This window comes from Manis javanica, chromosome 12 (genome assembly GCF_040802235.1).
Source record: "Manis javanica isolate MJ-LG chromosome 12, MJ_LKY, whole genome shotgun sequence".
Classification (NCBI taxonomy): Eukaryota; Metazoa; Chordata; class Mammalia; order Pholidota; family Manidae; genus Manis; species Manis javanica.
The window spans coordinates 64,653,956-64,672,675 of NC_133167.1; the positions used below are offsets into that span (position 1 = coordinate 64,653,956).

General features: G+C 36.3%; 1 protein-coding gene across 1 annotated transcript in view; it reads right to left on the reverse strand.

Moving 5' to 3' along the window:
* The window catches only part of UBR3 (ubiquitin protein ligase E3 component n-recognin 3), a 336,759-nt gene extending 323,726 nt beyond the window's left edge, over nucleotides 1–13,033 (reverse strand). Inside the window, exon 1 of the mRNA XM_073218714.1 lies at nucleotides 12,415–13,033. Within this exon, the coding sequence (XP_073074815.1) occupies nucleotides 12,415–12,962 (548 nt within the window). The 5' untranslated portion in view covers nucleotides 12,963–13,033. The remainder of the gene's footprint in view (nucleotides 1–12,414) is intronic.
* Between the last annotated feature and the right edge of the window lie 5,687 nt (nucleotides 13,034–18,720).

Below are 18,720 nucleotides of genomic sequence, written 5' to 3' on the forward strand. Positions count from 1 at the left end.
AAAGAAAGGGGGCCTTACAATTAGCATGTATAATGTGGAGGGGAGCATAGGGAGGGATGTGCAACACAGAGAAGACAAGAAGTGATTCTACAGCATCTTACTACGCTGATGGACAGTGATTGTAATGGGGTTTGTCGGGGGGACTTGGAGAAGGGGGGAGTATAGTAAACATAATGTTCTTCATGTAATTGTAGATGAATGATAACAAAATGAATTAAAATAATAATAAAAAAGAATTCAATTTATGACAATAGGATAAACGCTGGGAAAGAAAAACAGAAACTATAATTATACTACATATACATAAACAATTATACTACACATGAAAAAGTATTATTACAGACTGAAAAGTTACATATATTATGAACCATAAAGCAATCAGGTAAAATAACAAGCTAATAAACCAACAAAGGAGATAAAATGGAAATATTTTAAATGTAGGTCTAAATACCACTGTTAGAGAGTATCTGATTGAATTTCTTTAAAAAGGCCCAAGAAGATCAATGGGCTGTAAGAAATGAGCCTTAAATAAAAAGACACAAATTGTTTAAAAGGAAAAAGACTTTTAAAACATATACCAAGCTGATACTAATAAAAAGAAATTCATGTGACTACATTAATCAGACAAAGCAAACTTTCAACAAGGAATATTACTAGGGATAAAGAGGACATTGCATATTGATAAAGGAGTTAATTCACCAAGACATAACAATCCTAAGTATGCACCTAAAAAGAAAACTTCAGAATACAAGAACCAAAAAGTGACAACTGCAAGGAGAAAGAAAATCCACAATTATATCTGGAGACTTCTCTCTCAGTAATTAAAGAACAGTAGATGGAAAAATCAGTAAAAATGTAAAAGACCTAAATAATACTATCAACCAATTTGACAAAACTGATATTTATAAAACACTACAGCCAAAAACAGAATACTTTTCTTAAGTTCACATGTAACATTCACCAAGACAGACCATATTCTGGGCTATCAAGGAAACCTTAAAAAAAGAAAAAGAAAGAAACCCTTAAGAATTTTAAATGAACTGATGTAAGTATGTTCTCTGCCAATATCAGAATTAAACTAGAAATTACTAATAGACATAACCCGAAAAATCTCCAAAACTTCTAAGTCATGAGTCAAAGAGAAAATCACACAAAACATTTTGAACTGAATAAAAGTAAAAATGTCAATATTTGTGGGATGCCTATAAAACTGTGCTTTGAGGAAAATTTGTATCATTAAATGCTTACATTAGAAAAGAGGAAAGGTCATAAGTCAATGATCTAAAGTGCTACCACAAGAAACCAGAAAGAGATCACAAACTGAAAGCAAAAAAAGGGGGAAAAATAACAAAGAACACAAATCAGTGAAATTAAGAACTGAAAGAAAAAAAAAACAGAAAAATCAATAAAACCAAATCCTGGTTTCTTGAAAAAAGCAACCACAGCCATAAAGGACTGAAAAAGAAGGTATCACTACATACCCTACAGACACTGAAAGAACAATAAAATATTACAAATTTTGTCCATAAATTTAACTTAGATGAAATGGACAAATCCCTTGAACTTTCTCACACCAGAAAAAAGGTTACCTTAATAACTACTAAGTCATTAAAGACATTGAATTTGTACTTAAAAACGTTCCAACAGTAAGTGCTCCAAATCTAGATTGCTTCACTGCCAAATTCTACCAAACATTTAAGGGAGAAATAACTTTATATGTTACACAAACCCTTAAAAAAGAAGAAGAGGGAACCCTTCCCAACTCATTTTATGAAAGTGGCTTTACCCTAACACCAAAATCAAAGATATTACAAAAGAAGAAAACTACAGTCCAATATACCTCTTGAGAACAGATTCAAAAATCCTCATGTCAAAATCCTAGCACCTTGACATTCATCAGTAGATGAATGGATAAAGAAGATGTGGTACATATACACAATGGAATATTATTCAGCTATAAGAAGAAAACAAATCCTACCATTTGCAACAACATGGATGGAACTAGAGGGTATGATGCTCAGTGAAATAAGCCAAGAGGAGAAAGACAACTACCAAATGATTTCACTCATCTGTGGAGTATAAGAACAAAGCAAAAACTGAAGGAACAAAACAGCAGCAGACTCACAGAACCCAAGAATGGACTAAGAGTTGCCAAAGGGAAAGGGCCTGGGGAGTGTGGATGGGAAGGGAGGGAGAAGAGGAATAAGGGGCATTACGATTAGCACACATAATGTAGGGGGTCACAGGGAAGGCAGTATAGCACAGAGAAGAAACGTAGTAACTCTGTAGCATCTTACTATGCTGATGGACAGTGACTGCAATGGGGTATGGGGGTGGGACTTGGTAATATGGGTGAATGTTGTAACCACAATGTTGCTCATGTGAAACCTTCTTAAGATTGTATATCAATGATACCTTAATAAAAAAAATACTAGCAACTTGAATTCAACAATATATAAAAAAAATAATACATCATGACCAAGTAGAGTTTATCCCAAGAACAGAACACTGGTTCAATATCCAAAAATTATTCCATGTAATTCACCGTATCTACAGACTGAAAAAAGAAAATCACACAATAATCTCAATAGAGCACAAAAACATTTGACAAAATCCAAGAACCCATTCCTCATTTTAAAAAACAAGGAATATTAAATTCCTCAATCTGATAAAGAGCATCTATAAAACACCTACAGTAAATGTCATACTTAACAACAAAAGACTTATTCTCCCCTAATATTAGGAACAAAACAAGGATGTCCACATTCACTACTTCTGCTCATCACTGTGCTGGAGGTTCTGCCCCATCCAATCAGGGAAAAAAAGAAAAGAAAGAAAGAGAGGGCACTAAGATTTAAGAGGAAGAAGTAAAACTATCTTCATTCCACTCAACATGCTCATCTATATAGAAAACCTAATGGGATCTATAAAAAGTTCCTAGAACAAGTAAGTTTAGTGAGGTTGCAAAATGCAAAAACAGCATACAAAACTCAATTGTATTTCTGCTTACTAGCAGTAATTATTCAGAAACTGAAATATTTTAAACTACCATTTCTAATAGCATAAAAATATGAAATACTTAGGCATTAAAATAAATATGCATGACCTCTACACTGAAATCTACCAAACACTGCTGAGAGAAATTAAGGAAGATCCAAAAAAATGAATAGATTTACTATGCTTATAGAGTGGAAGATTCACAGTAATGTTAGGATGTCAATTATCCCCAAGTAGATCTACAGGCTCAACTCAATCCCAGTCACAATCCCAGCAGATTTACTTTCTTATAGAAACTGACAGGCTTATTCTGAAATTCATATGTAAATGCAAAGGCCCTAGAACACCCACAATAACTTTGAAATAAAAAATAACAAAATTGGAAGGCTAACACTATCTGATTTCACTACATTCTTATTAGTCATCAAGACAGTTTGCCATTGGCATAAAGATAAAAAGTCCAGAAACACATCCACACATATATGGACAATTTTTTACAAAGGTTTTGACATAAAGCTATTCAATGAAGCTTTTCAACAACTGGATATTCATAGGCAAAAGTATGAACTTTTATCCATGCTTTATACCACATATAAAAAATTAATTCAAAATGTACCATAGGCCTAAATGTAAGACCTAACGCTATAAAATTCCAAGAAGAAAATCTTGATGTTGAGCTAGGTAAATACTTCTTAACTCTAACACCAAAGGCAGGATGCAAAAGTGAACACATTGATAAATTAAGACTTCCCAAAAATTAAAAACCTCTGGTCTTCAGAAGATATTGTTAATAGGTAAGCCACAGATCAGGAGAAAATATTTGCAAATCACATACCTGATAAAGGGCTTATATTCACAATAAGTAAAGAACTATCAAAACTTAATCACTGTAAAGAAATAAACAAGTAGGAGAAAAACAGACAAAAGACTGAACCAACACCTCACCAAAGAGATACATATGGACAGCAAATAAGCACTTGAAAAGTTGCCAAACATCATTAATCACTAAGAAAATACAAATTAATACTACATGATACCACTACACATCTACTAGAACTGCTAAAATTTTAAGTACTGACAATGGGAAGTGTTAACAAGGATGCAGAGGAACTGGAACTCTCACACAATGCTGGCAGGAATGTAGACTGGAACACCCACATGGAAAACTTCTTCGAAGTTTCTTTAAAAGTTAAATATTATGTAATTAATGCCACTGAATTATACAATTAAGAAGTATTCAAATGCCAAAATTTTACATATATATAAAAACTATGATAAAAATCGTTCTGAATTTTTAAAAATTAAACATGCATCTACCATATGATTTATTCTCTATATACCTACACACATACCAACAGAAACAAAGTATCCAAAGACTTCTTAATATCCATGTAAAGACTTAAATATTAATGTTCATAGTAATTTACTATTAATAATAGTCAAAAACTGGAAACAACTCAAATGTTCACCAACCAGAAGAACAGATAAACAATTGTGGTATATCCATATAGCAGAATACTACTTAGCAATAAAGGAATGAACTAGTGAAAAACAACATGAATGAATCTCATAATAATTATGCTGAGTGAGACACCACATCAAAAACAGATAAAAAAAAACTTGTTGAGTAAGTGCACTTACATAAAATTCTAGAAATGCAAATTAATCTATAGCAACATAATATAGACCATCAGTTGCTGGGCAAAGTGGCACAGGAAAAAATGGGAGGTAGGGATTACAAAAAGACATAGTGACACATTTAGGGATGGTTGCTATGCTTACTGTCCTGATTGTGGTGATAGTTTTACAGCTATATACATATGTGAAAAAAACACTGCATTTGAAATGTGTGCAGCTTATTGTAAATTATTTATGTGTCAATAAAGCTATTCTAAAAGTTGCCCTCAAATCATATGCACTTGCCTTGGTCAAGCATTTACCCAATGCTCTGATAAAAGGCTTTCCTTCTTACAGTTATGTCCACAAGAGCATCAGTATAATGGAATATTAATATGGTATGCCAGTATGATTCAGATTCCTGGGCAATCACATAAAATGGGAATAGTACCATTCCACATACATAGTGTGTGGTATCTCAGTTAAATTTTTTTTAATTGGAATAGGTCAAATACAATCCCATTTTACATGTAAGAAAACTACAACCTAGGAAAATTAAATGATTTACCCAAGGACAAAGCTAACAAATGTTGGAGATACAATCAACACATGGTAGGTATGTCCTCACAAATTCTAAACTAAAATTACCAAGACCAAAGTTTTCCTGTCAAAAACTGTTTTCTATAAGGTGTTTTCTATCAATGACTGCTAAGCTAACTAGAATTTTCTGACAATGAAAAATATCCTAATGAATGAATTAGATTATAATAATATATTCTAACAAACCAGTATTCTTGGAATCTCTTCCCATCATTATAGGTTAGATTTCCAGAGGTTCTTAAATTTTCCCCACCTGTCCCAATAAAATAAACTACAAGCAGGGTATCTATACCTGAACAATGCATAAGGGTTAAAATTCCCTTCAGAAGTCAAAACACCAAATCTAGGCTTCATGCAAGTTTGCAGTTTAAATTTAAATTACTTGTATGATATTGGAACTACCCAAGGCAGAAGAAATTAATTTTTAAATTGGCACTAAGTCAGTGTTATGACTGCTGGCAGAAAACCATTCTAAGAGGTTTTTGAAACCCAAATCACAAGGTATTTCTCACAGAAAAAGCATTCCACCCTATTCCATTCCTATTCCACTCTATCTAGAGATACGAACACTAAAGAAGAGCTTATATTTCAAATTTCAAAACACAAAGAATCCATCAAGAGTGTCAGAAGACACAATAAGCAATATGTTTATTTCCCAAAGAACTTAAAAAATAGAACAAAAAATTCTGAGAAGACTCTACTACAAAGCCACAGTAATAACAACAATTTGGTCCAGGCACAAGAACAGACCTACAGATCAATGGGACAGAATAGAGAGCCCAGATATAAACCCACGCATATATGGTCAATTAATATACAATAAAGGAGCTACGAATACACAATGGAGAAAAGATAGCCTCTTCAACAACTGGTGCTGGGAAAACTGGACAACTACATGTAAGAGAATGAAACTGGATTATTGTCTAACTCCATACAAGAAAGTAAACTGGATATGGGCCAAAGACCTGAATGTAAGTTAAGAAACCATAAAACTCATTGAAGAAAACAGGCAAAAATCTCTTGAATATAAACATGAACAACTTTCTCCTGAACATATCTTCTCAGGCAAGGGAAACAAAATCAAAATGAACAAGTGGGACTACATCAAAGTAAGAAGAGTCTGTACAACAAAGGACACCAGCAGAACAAAAAGGCATCTTACAGTACGGGAGAATATATTTGTAAATGACATATCTGATAAGGGGTTAACATCCAAAATGTATAAAGAACTCATAAGCCTCATTAGGGGAGGGACTGAACAATGGGATTTACAAACGTCTATGGCAGTTACAATAAAAAAGAATCCCAGAACTCATAAGAGGAAGGGTTGGGGAGGGTGAGTAGGAAAGGGGAAGGGGATTAAGGGGAACAATAATTCACAATCACAATATAGGTTGGTCATGGGGACAGTAGCACAGCACAGAGACTATAGGTAATTATTCTGTAATATCTTACTACAGTGATAGACTGTGACCACACTGGAGGGGGTGAGGACTTGATAATATGGGTAAATGCTGAAAGACTATGTTGTGTATTTGAAACCATCATAAGATTGTATAACAATGACACTTTAATTTTTAAAATGCCACAGGAAGTATAAAACACCATTATAAAGTCTTTTTGCCAAAAAAAATAGAATCTAAAATTTGATCAAGACTCTAGATCCAACTACTGGTTTAAAGGAAATAAAGGGCAGAGAAACAAGTTAATCACCACAGAGATGCAAACAGTAAACCCAGAAGGTAGGTTTCTTCAACTAATAAACTGCAAGAAGAAAAGAAGGTGGCAGGGGACACTAAAAATTAAGAGTCCTAAGAGATATAACAACTAAATACAATATGAGAACCTTGTTTGAATTCTAATTCCAAATAAACCCTAAGAAATCATTTATGAGACAACTGGGAAAATCTGAATATTCACTGGATATTTGAAAACATTAAGAAATGTTCTAGGTGTGATAATGGTAGTGTGATTATCCCTTAATTGTGGTCAAAATATACACAACATAAAACTTACCATTTAACCATTTTAATTGTACAGTTCAGTGGCCTTAAGTACATTCACATTCTTGTGCAACCATCACCACCATCCACTTCAAGAACTTTTTCATCTTCCCAAACTGAAACTCTGTACCCATTAAATAATTCCCCATCCACCCTCTCCTCAGCCCCTGGCAGCCACCATTCTACTTTCTATCTCTATTAATTAAACTACTGCAAATATGTCATATAAACAGAATTATATAACATTTGCCCTTTATGTCTGGTTTATTTCACTTAGCATAATGTCTTCAAGGTTCATCAATTACTTATAGCATGTGTCTGAATGTCATTCCTTTTAAAGGCTGAATAATATCTATCTTATGTATATACCATATTTTATGTACTCATCTGTCAATGGACATTTGAGTTATGTTTTATTTTTAAGAGTTCACATCTTTTTACTGAGATACATACTCAAATATTTATAAATTACATTATAAGATATCTGATATTTGCTTCCAAAACTCCATTTGGGAAGAAAGACCTGTGGGGGGAGAGGAAATAGATGAAACAGGTTATCATTTCTTATTTAACATATTAACAAAAATTAGAAATACTGATAAATACATATATATTGTCCAGGACATAGAGAAACATGCCCTTTCACACATTACTGGTGGAGTGTAAACTAATTTCTTTGAAGGGCTTCATCAAAGTTTAAAACCAACTTATAATTTCTGGGAATTTATCCTCACACATATGCTCACACATATACACACAAAAGTGTATACAGCATACTGACTGCAACAATGATTATAATAGCCCAAGACTGGAAACAATTCAAAAAATGCCTATCAATAGGTAAATGACTGCATAAATTACAGCAAAATATAAACATATGAAAATACAATGAAATATTATTTAACTTTAAAAAAGAAAATGAGAGAGTTCTATGTGTACTAATAAGAGACAGTGTCCAATAAGTACATTAAAGGGAAAAAAACAAGGTACAGAAGAGTATGACATTTTCAACCAAACATTCACTGTTTCCATTTCTAGCATTGCCAAAGACCGAATATCCTAAAAACCTCCCTCAATAAAACATCAAGAAACGCTGAGTCAATTATAACTAACATCTTTAAATGTATAAGCCTATAGGAAAGGGAAAAATCTCACTGAGGAGTAAGATGGAGGAAGAGGAACTTTTTACTCTGTCCACTTATTTTTATGTAATAAACAATAAGTATTACTTTTGAAATTAGAAAAGAAAGAATTATCTCTGAGCACTCTGAGAAAAGAGGCTATGGATTTAATCAATGCCACCTCCTGAATACTAAACCAATGTCATCTTAGGGCAAATTTTCAGATATAACAGCCACTATTTTATCCAATGCAATTAAGTATTTACCAAGCACCTACCAAGTGCTTGACTATGCTAGAAGCTCATTAATAGCAAGCTGAGGTTCATATTTTTTTAAGAAGCTCAGAATCTGTAAGGAAGAACAACCAAGAAGACAAAAAAAAAACTATAATACAGGATAGAACATGAAAATGATCATCCTCTGCATCAAACTTTGGGAACTAAATGTTTAAAATTCTAATTCTGGTTAGTACCACCAGATCCCCAAAACAGTCATACATTATTTCAGATTTTCCATTACTATTTTTTTATAGCTCATCTATCCATCAACCATTTATGACAATGATTGCACTTACTCAGTAGCAGCAAATCTACTCAGTTACACATACAGTTATTAATGTATATTTTCCTTAGTCTTTGATCTCATCCCAGACTCAGTATGAAGTCTCAGTAACTGTTTTCTTCCTTTGGTTTGTATACCTGTTAGTACCACCACAGTTATTATATAAACACTACTAATCAAAAATAACTGAATCCTCTCCCATATTCCTATAATTACAAATTTGAAAATTAAATAGTAATGCACATTGTGATAGAGCCAAGATTCTCCCCCATTTCCAACCATACAGCATCCTTACCACAAACACTTGAGAAATGGAAAAAGGCACATCACAATTTCTTCTCTTTTTGCTAAAAGAATGCAGATACATGGAAAAATGGAATGCTGCCTTAAAAATGTACTGAACAACGGGATTTACAAACTTCTATGGCAGTTACAATAAAAAAGAATCCCAGAATCAACACAACTTCAATCTTTAGCAACCTACAAGGAGTTTAAGAAATATCAAAAACAGAGAAGTTAAATATATTCAGTCCATGCCAGGCCAGTTCAGCTTTGCCCACCAGGAACACTACTAAAATTTGTTGATTTCCAGTTCCAAAAAGGTTCCAGAAGCAGCCTTTTAACCTGCAGTGTTGGCTAACCTTACCTATGTCTCTCGAGGCAGTAGAATAGGTATGTAGCCCAGACTTATTTTATCCAACCCAAAGAGTTGTAAAACTTTTATAAGAATCACATAGCCACAATACTGTTTATTGTTCAACTGCTGCCCTTAATGAAAACTGGAAATGGCAACTGCTGGCACATACAGACAATTGCTCTGCATTTTAGATAGACAGCAATAATTATTTAAATATTATATATCCACTCATTGAGGGTTGCCAGACTAGGGAGAAATAAGAATCTAAGAGATGTCAATGAAAGCAAATACTGTAAGATTAGGATGTGTACTATATATATATCCCATATACCCTAAACCTGTGTGAGTAACTTTAAAGAAACTCACTGAGATATTTCCACTTCTGCACTAAAGTATCACAATTAGGAATCAGATTTGCATCTAATCCAGATCAACCTGATAATTATCACTGTGTACCAAAAATTCAGGAAAGAATCAATATTATTTCCTACTTTCATGTCCCCTAAATGTTAACCTACCCTAATAAGTGAAAATGTCTAAATACCAGTAAAGGATTATTCCAATTCCTCTGCTTTGAAATTAAAAATTTTTTTAAGTTTTTAAAAAGAAAAAGAATCAAAGGCCCAAATAAGAATGGCATATGAAGGGGGAATGGGGGGGGAGAAAAAGAAAAGACACAGTATTAAACAGAGATCCCAGTAAGAACCCTATTTGTAGAACCAGTGGAGAGAAGCATTGAGCTATCAGGCTCTAGAAGGAGCATGCCTAGCTAATTTACCTGTGGAATCCAGAGTAAGATTTTAAAACTTTCCTCTTCTTTACAATGGGGATAATAACAGTAACAATCTGAATGTTGCTGAAGATTAAATGAGTTAAATTAAACCATGTAAAGCAGTTAATACCTAACCACTGTTTACCAGACAAATGGATAAAAATCCAAAGCTTTAATAACACTCTGTTGATGAGGCTGTTGGAAAACAGGGAGTCTCATACTCTTAGTACTAAGCCTTAATGGAACACAATTTGGAAATCCCACTTTTGAGAATTTCATCCCATTGCCATTCTAGCAAAGGTGTGAAAAGAGAGATATATCAGGATTTTTTATTCATACCGGAAACCCAATGTCCATCAAAAGTGATGATTAAATAAAGAATGGCAAATTCATGACATGGAACACTGTAAAACAGACTCTTCTGTAAAAAACAATACACTGATTTGCTGACATGAAACGACCTCTTAGGTAAGTGAAAATTTAAGATGTGTAGAACAGTGTATATGTTACTTTTTGCTTAAAAAGAGACTGAAAAATCAAAATAAAATAGTCATCCTTGTTTGTTTCTGCACTAAGGGAAATTAGTAACAGTAGCAAGGAGACAGAATGTAAAAGAAACTTCAAACTAGTATCACTTAACTTTTTTTTGTTTTAACTTTATGAACTTTTTAACTATTCAAACATTAATTTTTAAAAGTACTTTTTAAGGGTCACACATACAAGCTGTCAAATATTAGATGCAATTACTACTGTTGCTATTGTTAGCATCAGTAGTAGTGGGTTGTTGTTAGGAAGCTCAAAATACCTCCTTTCTGAAGGCTCTTACTTCCTTTGCATAGAAACCTCCTCCAACTCCCAGATTATTTAAGGAATTTATCATTTTATACTCTAGGGCAAGCAAGCTGCTTAGGGGTAGGTCATTGTCTTGCTCATTTTTAATATCCTAGGAGCCTTGCTTGGTAGATACAAACATCCTGGAGTTACAGTAACCTACTAGTATTCCAAAGAACAACAAAGTAGTAACTACTTCTAAAGCATTTATGCTCTATCATAAATTATAAGACCTGAAAACTTAAAAACTTGAATAACTGGATTTGCTAACATCCTTTCAACTACTGCCCAGCCAAAATCCCCTCTTTCACTTAGTTTTTTCTTTTCCCAAGACTTTCCCAGACATTATCATTATCATGCCCAAGCCAAGACAGTACATGCACTCTTTAATTCACTGCAGTCTCTGAAGTCTTTTGTCCTAAATTCCAACACACTGATATTCCCTCCCATCGAAAAAGCATTTGTTGACTGTCTCCTTTCTGACAGAGGTTCACATATTAGTAGTGAATAAAGTGCCCCTTTTAACACGTGATTGCTAATTGGCTCAGTGTTTTGCTTGTTTTTTTGGTATGGAGGAAATTCTATAACTGATTGCTCTGTAGCCCAATTCTAGATGTCATTCCGGCACACCAAACACTCCACTGACAGCTCAACAATCACTTTTCACTCAGGCCCCTCCCCTTCCCTCCTCCCTCCTCCCTCAACTCCCATCAGCTCTAGAGCTCCTTCCCTCACACTGACAGACACACTGACAGTTCAGAGATCCTTTTACCCCAAGTTGTCCTCCCCTGCAATTGAAGACCACCTTCCCGATTCTCATCATCCTGCGAGCCAATAGAGTCCCCCAATACCATCTCCCTTCCAGCCAATCTAAACCTGATCAGCAGTGTCTTCCCAAAAACCAGGCAGCCTTAAAGCCTTTCCCAACAAGTACACAACCGACAGCTCTACACCAGATTCCCCAAGGATCCTTTCCTCCTCCCTCCCCTTCTACCCTCCACACCGGCTCTTTTCTCGTTATCTCTCGTTTGCCCTGGCTTCCCCGAAAATTCACAGTCTCTCCCCTAAACCTGCTCTCGGCTCTCCCCTTCTCCCCATGCCTTCCCGCCTCTGACAGCTCAGTCACCTCCCTCCCCATGTGGCTGCACCCTCCCCTCTGTTCCCCTGACAGCTCAGGACCGGCTCCCAGCCGCCGCCCCCAGGCCTCCCCAGGCCTCCCCAGACCTCGGCCAGGCCGACCCCGCTGCCCCAGGCCCGCGGAAGGGCCCCACTCACCCACTCTCCCGCATCACATTGCTGTCCCCGCAGTCGCAGGCACCCCCGGCCTGGCTGCGGAACATGTTGAAGTCGTGCCCGGTGTGGTCACCCTGGTGGAAGCACTCGGCGCACAGCGACATGCAGGGGGAGATGCCGCACGTCCGGCAGCGGTAGGCCACGAAGTTAGCCGTCCAGACCAGGCCGCAGAGCGCCGCGGGGTCGTAGGCCCGGACCGCCGCGCAGAACTCGTCGTAGCCCCCGCCGCCCGCCAGAAGGCACTTGCACCACTCCAGAGCTTCCTCCTCGGCCGCGGCCGGGCCGCCCCCACCGCCTGCTGCTGCAGCCTCCTCGCCGTCAGCGGCCGCAATCAGCGGCCGCTCGGCGCTCAGCACCCGCTCCAGCAGCGCCTGCAGCTCCTCGGCGCCAGCCCGGTTGTCCGGCCGGCTGAGAGCCGCCTTCAGGTGCGCGGCAGTGGCCGCCTTATCCAGAGCCGGCACGGGACCGGGCAGCTCGGGCTGGGGCGGCTGCGGCCCCCCGACGGCAGCCGCTGCCGCCGCCGCCGCCATGATGAGAGCTCAGAATTTGGAGAGCCCAGGGCCCACGGCTCCTCCCGGGAGGTGGGGAACCGACTGCTGCGAGTGCTCGGCCCGCCCAACTCTCGCGATACCCCGAGGCTGTCGGCGTCCCCGCCCTGCACAAGCCTCCTCGGGTCGGGGAGCCCGCCCACCGCCTCTGGCTCCTGCCCTTCTCCCGAGCTCTTGCGTTAGGGAGTTGAAAACTCCTGGAATAATGAGCTACTCGCCTTAAAAAAACTTGATATAGGCAATTTTAATATGGACGATATGTGAAATCTTTAATATGGACAATTCTTTATTTACCCGGACCATAGGAATTACACACAGCATCTTTCAGATAACATTTTAAGCATTTCATTTTGAAATTTCCACTGTTATCAACCCTTAATAACTATTGAATTACTGTTACATTGAAGTAAACGCCTAATTTTTTCCCCCTGAATTAATTCTTTCACGCTATTACCAGGTTAATCTTCTAAAAGTACCCTTTTTAGAAGACTAAAATACATTTTACTGTCGTTCTGTTCACAATCTTCAGGGGAAACAAAAGCCCAAAATCCTTAAATCTTCTCTCAAAATACAACCTATCTTTCTATCCTTATCTCCTGATACCACTCAAAGTTTGCCACTTCAAAGGGGCCATTGAGACTATTCACTCTTTTCTGAAATTGCTTTATCATTTCCTGTCTCTGGGTTTTTATTGTTCCTAATTCCCAAACTTCTCTATCCCACACATTCACCCTACAATCCAGTTCTAGTATGTCTGCCCATGTCATTTCCTTTCTTCAAAAAAATGGCTCTTGTTTGATGATATAATTCGTTGCCTTAACTTCAGAAACCACATCCCCACCCACTGCTAATAGGTAAATTTACTGAGGGTAAAGAATTAGCCCTCTTCATCATTGCCCCTAAGTGCTCAAATGTTTATCTGATTATTGTTAAGTGGAATATAATTACAATATTACAATTTTACATCTGTTGCATATGTATTATGGGTTCCATTCTTTGTACACTTTATTTTAATCCTCTCAATAATTCTATGAATTAGTAAGTGTTGTAAGAGGAGACTAAAACTTAAGGAGGTAATTTATGTGCTCAAAAACAGGCAGCTGGCAACTAAATGAAATATGACTAGAACCTAGAACACAGATCCACCTGAGTACAAAACCCTGCTCCTGCTACCGCATCAGTGCTTCCCAAACCTACCTGATCCTAAGATTATCTCCTGACACTCTACACACAAAACGGATGTCCAGGCTCCATCTCAGACCTAAGGAATCAAAATTTGCAGAGGTTATATGCCCTATGTAGCAAATCTGAATTTTGAGATATTATTATTAATGATCCTTCAAGAACTAAAAATCTACAGCTCATTAAGTTTCCAGAGCTCACCTCCACAGAACTGGTTGTGTTACATAAATAACACATAACAGAGGACAACCAAGAATGAAGAAAAAAAAAATGTAGGAGAAGCAATCCAAGGAAGTAGAGTAAGAGTATCTCCAATACATATTCTGGAGTTATAAATGAACTGAACATAACAAAACCATACTGTTTCACATGTCCTGACCCTCTACATTAATAAGAATTTCACAATCATCATTTAACAGTGATAAGTAATTCAAAAGTTGCTCGATAATTCTTTTTATAAATCACTAAATAATGAACCAAATAAAATCCAGTAACATCTAACTAAGATATAACTAGTGTGTATCCACTACTCTGTGTCTGTGGGTTAAGGCAGTTGGGGAAGTGTGCTGGTATCATTACTGGATTGCTTTCCTATGGAGAATAACAAGGGAGCCTGGTCCGCTTAACCATGATAATGCATGCTAGCAAATGCAGCTTTTTCAGCATTCCTCAGGGGTATCCACACACTCCTAAAATTCTGCAAGTGTCTACAAATTCAATCACTTGTAACCAGGGCCTCCTTTTCTCTATAACTTAAGAAAAAAGTTTAAATACCATCTGGTATTTCAGTTATATATATACATGTATATGTATGGAAGTCTGGATGTTTGCTAGATTCCACACCTATTCTAGTCATGATGATATTAGACCTGATCAAAATGAAAGAACCATTAAAAATAACTAGTAATAACAAGGGTACAAATAACTCAATTGAAAAATGGGCAGAAAAAGTGAATAAGCATTTTTCCAAAAAACACATATATATGGTCAAGAGACAGAAAAGATACTCAGCATCATTAGTCATTCAGGAAATGCAAATTAAAACCATGAGATACCACTATACCCACCAATGGAATGACAATAAGTAAAAGGCAGACAATGGCAAGGATATGAAGAAACATGAACCCTCATGCCTCACTGATGGGAATGTAAAAAGGTATAGTCTCTTGGAAAACATTTGGCAGTTCCTTAAAAAGTTAAACGTAAGTTTACCATGGAGCCCTGCAATTCCAAGCCTGGGAATTTACTCAAGAGAATTTATAACATATCCACACAAAGACTTATAAGTAAATATTCATAACAGTATTATTCATAATAGCCAAAAAACCTGAAAATGATCCAAAGGTCTATCAATTTGTAAATAAACAAAATGTGCCATAGTCACATGATGGAATACTATGTAACAATAAAAAGGAATGAAATACTAATTGGACAACCTAGAAGAAATGGACAAATTCCTAGAAAACTACAACCTTCCAAGATTGACCCAGGAAGAAACAGAAAATCTGAACAGACCAGTTACCAGCAATGATTTTGAACTGGTAATCAAAAACTTCCAACAAGCATAAGTCTAGGACAAAATGGATTCACAGATGAATTCTACCAAACATTTAAAGAAGAGCTAATAGCCATCCTTCTTAAAGTATTCCAAAAGGTATAAAAGAAGGGAATACTTCCAAACTCATTCTGTGAGGCCAGCATCATTCTAACACCAAAACCAGACAAAAACACCACAAAAAAATAAAATTACAGACGAATATTCCTGATGAACATAGATGCAAAAATCGTAAAAAAATATTAGCAAACCAAATTCAAAAATATATCAACAGAATCATCCATCTGCAAGGATGGTACGATATTCACAAATCAATCAATTTGATACACCACATTAACAAAAAGAAGAATTAAAACCACATAATCATCTCAATAGATGCTGAAAAATCATTTGACAAACTTCAACATCCATTTATGATGAAAACTCTTAAGAAAATGGGTATAAAAGGTACATACCTCAACATAATAAAGGACATATATGACAAACCCACAGCCAACATCATACTCAATGTCAAAAAAGGCTGAAAGCTCTTCCTCTAAGAACAGGAACAAAACAAGGATGCCCAGTCTCACCACTTTTATTCAACATAGTACTGGAGGTCTTACCCATGGCAATCAGACAAGATAAAGAGATAAAAGGCATCCAAATTGGTAAGGAAGAAGTTAAACTGTCACTATTTGCAGATGACATGATTTTATATACAGAAAATCCTAAAGACTCCACCAAAACACTTCTAGAAACTTAATTCAGCAAAGTTGCAGGATACAGTATTAATACACAGAAGTCTGCTGCATTCCTATATACTAACAGGGAATTAACAGAAAGAGAAATCAGGAAAACAACTCTATTTACAATTGCATCAAAAAGAATAAAATACCTAGGAATAAACCTAACCAAGGATGTGAAAGAACTTTACTCTGAAATCTTTGAAACACTCATGAGAGAAGTTAAAGAAGCCAGCAAAAAATGGAAATCTATCCCCATGTTCATGGATAGGAAGAATTAATATTGTCTAAATGGCCATCTTGCACAAAGCAATTTACAGATTAAATGCAACCCCTATCAAAATACCAAAAGCATTCTTCAATGAACTAGAGCAAATAATTCTAAAATTCAGATGGAACCACAAAAGACAGTGAATGGTCAAAGCAATCCTGAGAAAGAAGAATAAAGCTGGGGGATTACACTCCATGACTTCAAGCTCTGCTACAAAGCTACAGTAATTAGAACAGTATGGTATTGGCACAATAACAGACCCATAGATCAATGAAACAGAATAGAGTCTAAATATAAATTCACTCATATGTGGTCAATTAATATGCAATAAAGTAGCCATGAATATACAATGGGGAAAAGATAGTCTCTTCAATAACTGGTGATCGGAAAACTGGACAGTTACATGCAAGAGATGAAACTGGTTTACTATCTATCCCCATACACAAAAGTAAGCTTGAAATGGATCAAAGACCTGAATGCAAGACATAAAACCATAAAACTCTTAGAAGAAAACATAGGCAAAAATCTCTTGAACATAAGTATGAGCAATTTTTTTCCTGGACATATCTCCATTGGCAAGAGAAACAAAATCAAAATGAAAAGTAGGACTACATCCAACTAAAAAGCAGCCAAGGACACCATCAGCAGAACAAAATGGCATACAGTATGGGAGAATATATTTGTAAATGACTCATCTGATAAGGTGTTAACATCTAAAATATATAAAAAACTCATACACCTCAACACCAAAAAAAAAAAAGCCCAAATAACCCAATTAAAAAATGAGTGGAGGAACTGAACAAACATTTCTCCAAAGAAGAAATACAGATGATCGACAGGCACATGAAAACATGCTCCACATTGCTAATCATCAGCAAATGCAAATCAAAACCATAATGAGATATCACCTCACACCAGTGAGAATGGCCATTAACCCAAAAAACAAGAAATAAACAAGTGTTAACAAAGATGTGGAGAAAAACGAACCCTCCTACACTGCTATCGGGAATGTCAATTGTTGCAGCCACTGTGGAAAGCAGTATGGAGGTTCCCAAAAAAACTAAAAATAGAAAAACCATAAGGCCCAGTAATCCCACTTCTAGGAATTTCACCAAAGAAAACAAAATCCCTGATTTGAAAAGATATGTGCACCCCTATGTTTATTGCTGCATTATTTACAATAGCCAAGTTATGGAAGCAACCTAAGTGTCCATCAATAGGTGAATGGATAAAGAAGGTATGGTACATATACACAATGGAATATTATTCAACCACAAAAAAAGAAATCCTGCCATTTGTAACAACATGGATGGATCTAGAGGGCATTATGCTCTTTGAAAAAAGCCAGGCCAGGTGGAGAAAGACAAATGCCATATGATTTCACTTATTGGTGGAATATAAAAACAAAACAAAACAAAATGTACAAAACAGCAGTAGACTCATAGACACTGAGAAGTGACTGGTGGTTACCATGGGGGAGGGGTTGAGGTGGGTTGGTGGGGAGGACGAGGGAGATAAAGGGGCACAGTAATTTTCAAACATAAGTTTGTCACAGGGATGTTAGTACAGCTTGAAGAATAAAGCCAATGATTCTGTAACATCTTCCTGTGTTGACACACAGTAACTGGACCAGCGAGGGTGAGGATTTGATAATGTGGGTAACTGTCGAACCACTGTGCTTTATGCTTGAAACCAAAATACAATTAGATATCAATAATACTTCAATTTAAAAAAATAGTTACCAAAATGTTTTTTTAATCTTCAATATCAATAAAGGATCTCTTTATTAATTAAAGAAAAAGGAATGAAGTGCTAATAGATGCTACTACATGGATGAGCTTCAAAAATACATCAATGAAAGACACCAAAAAATGCATATTGTATGATTCAATTTACATAAATTGTCCAGAAAAGCAGATTTATAGAGACAGAAGGAAGATCAGTTGTTGTCTGGGGCTGGCAGTAAGATAAGGAGTGAATGCAAATGGGCACAAGGGATCATTTTTG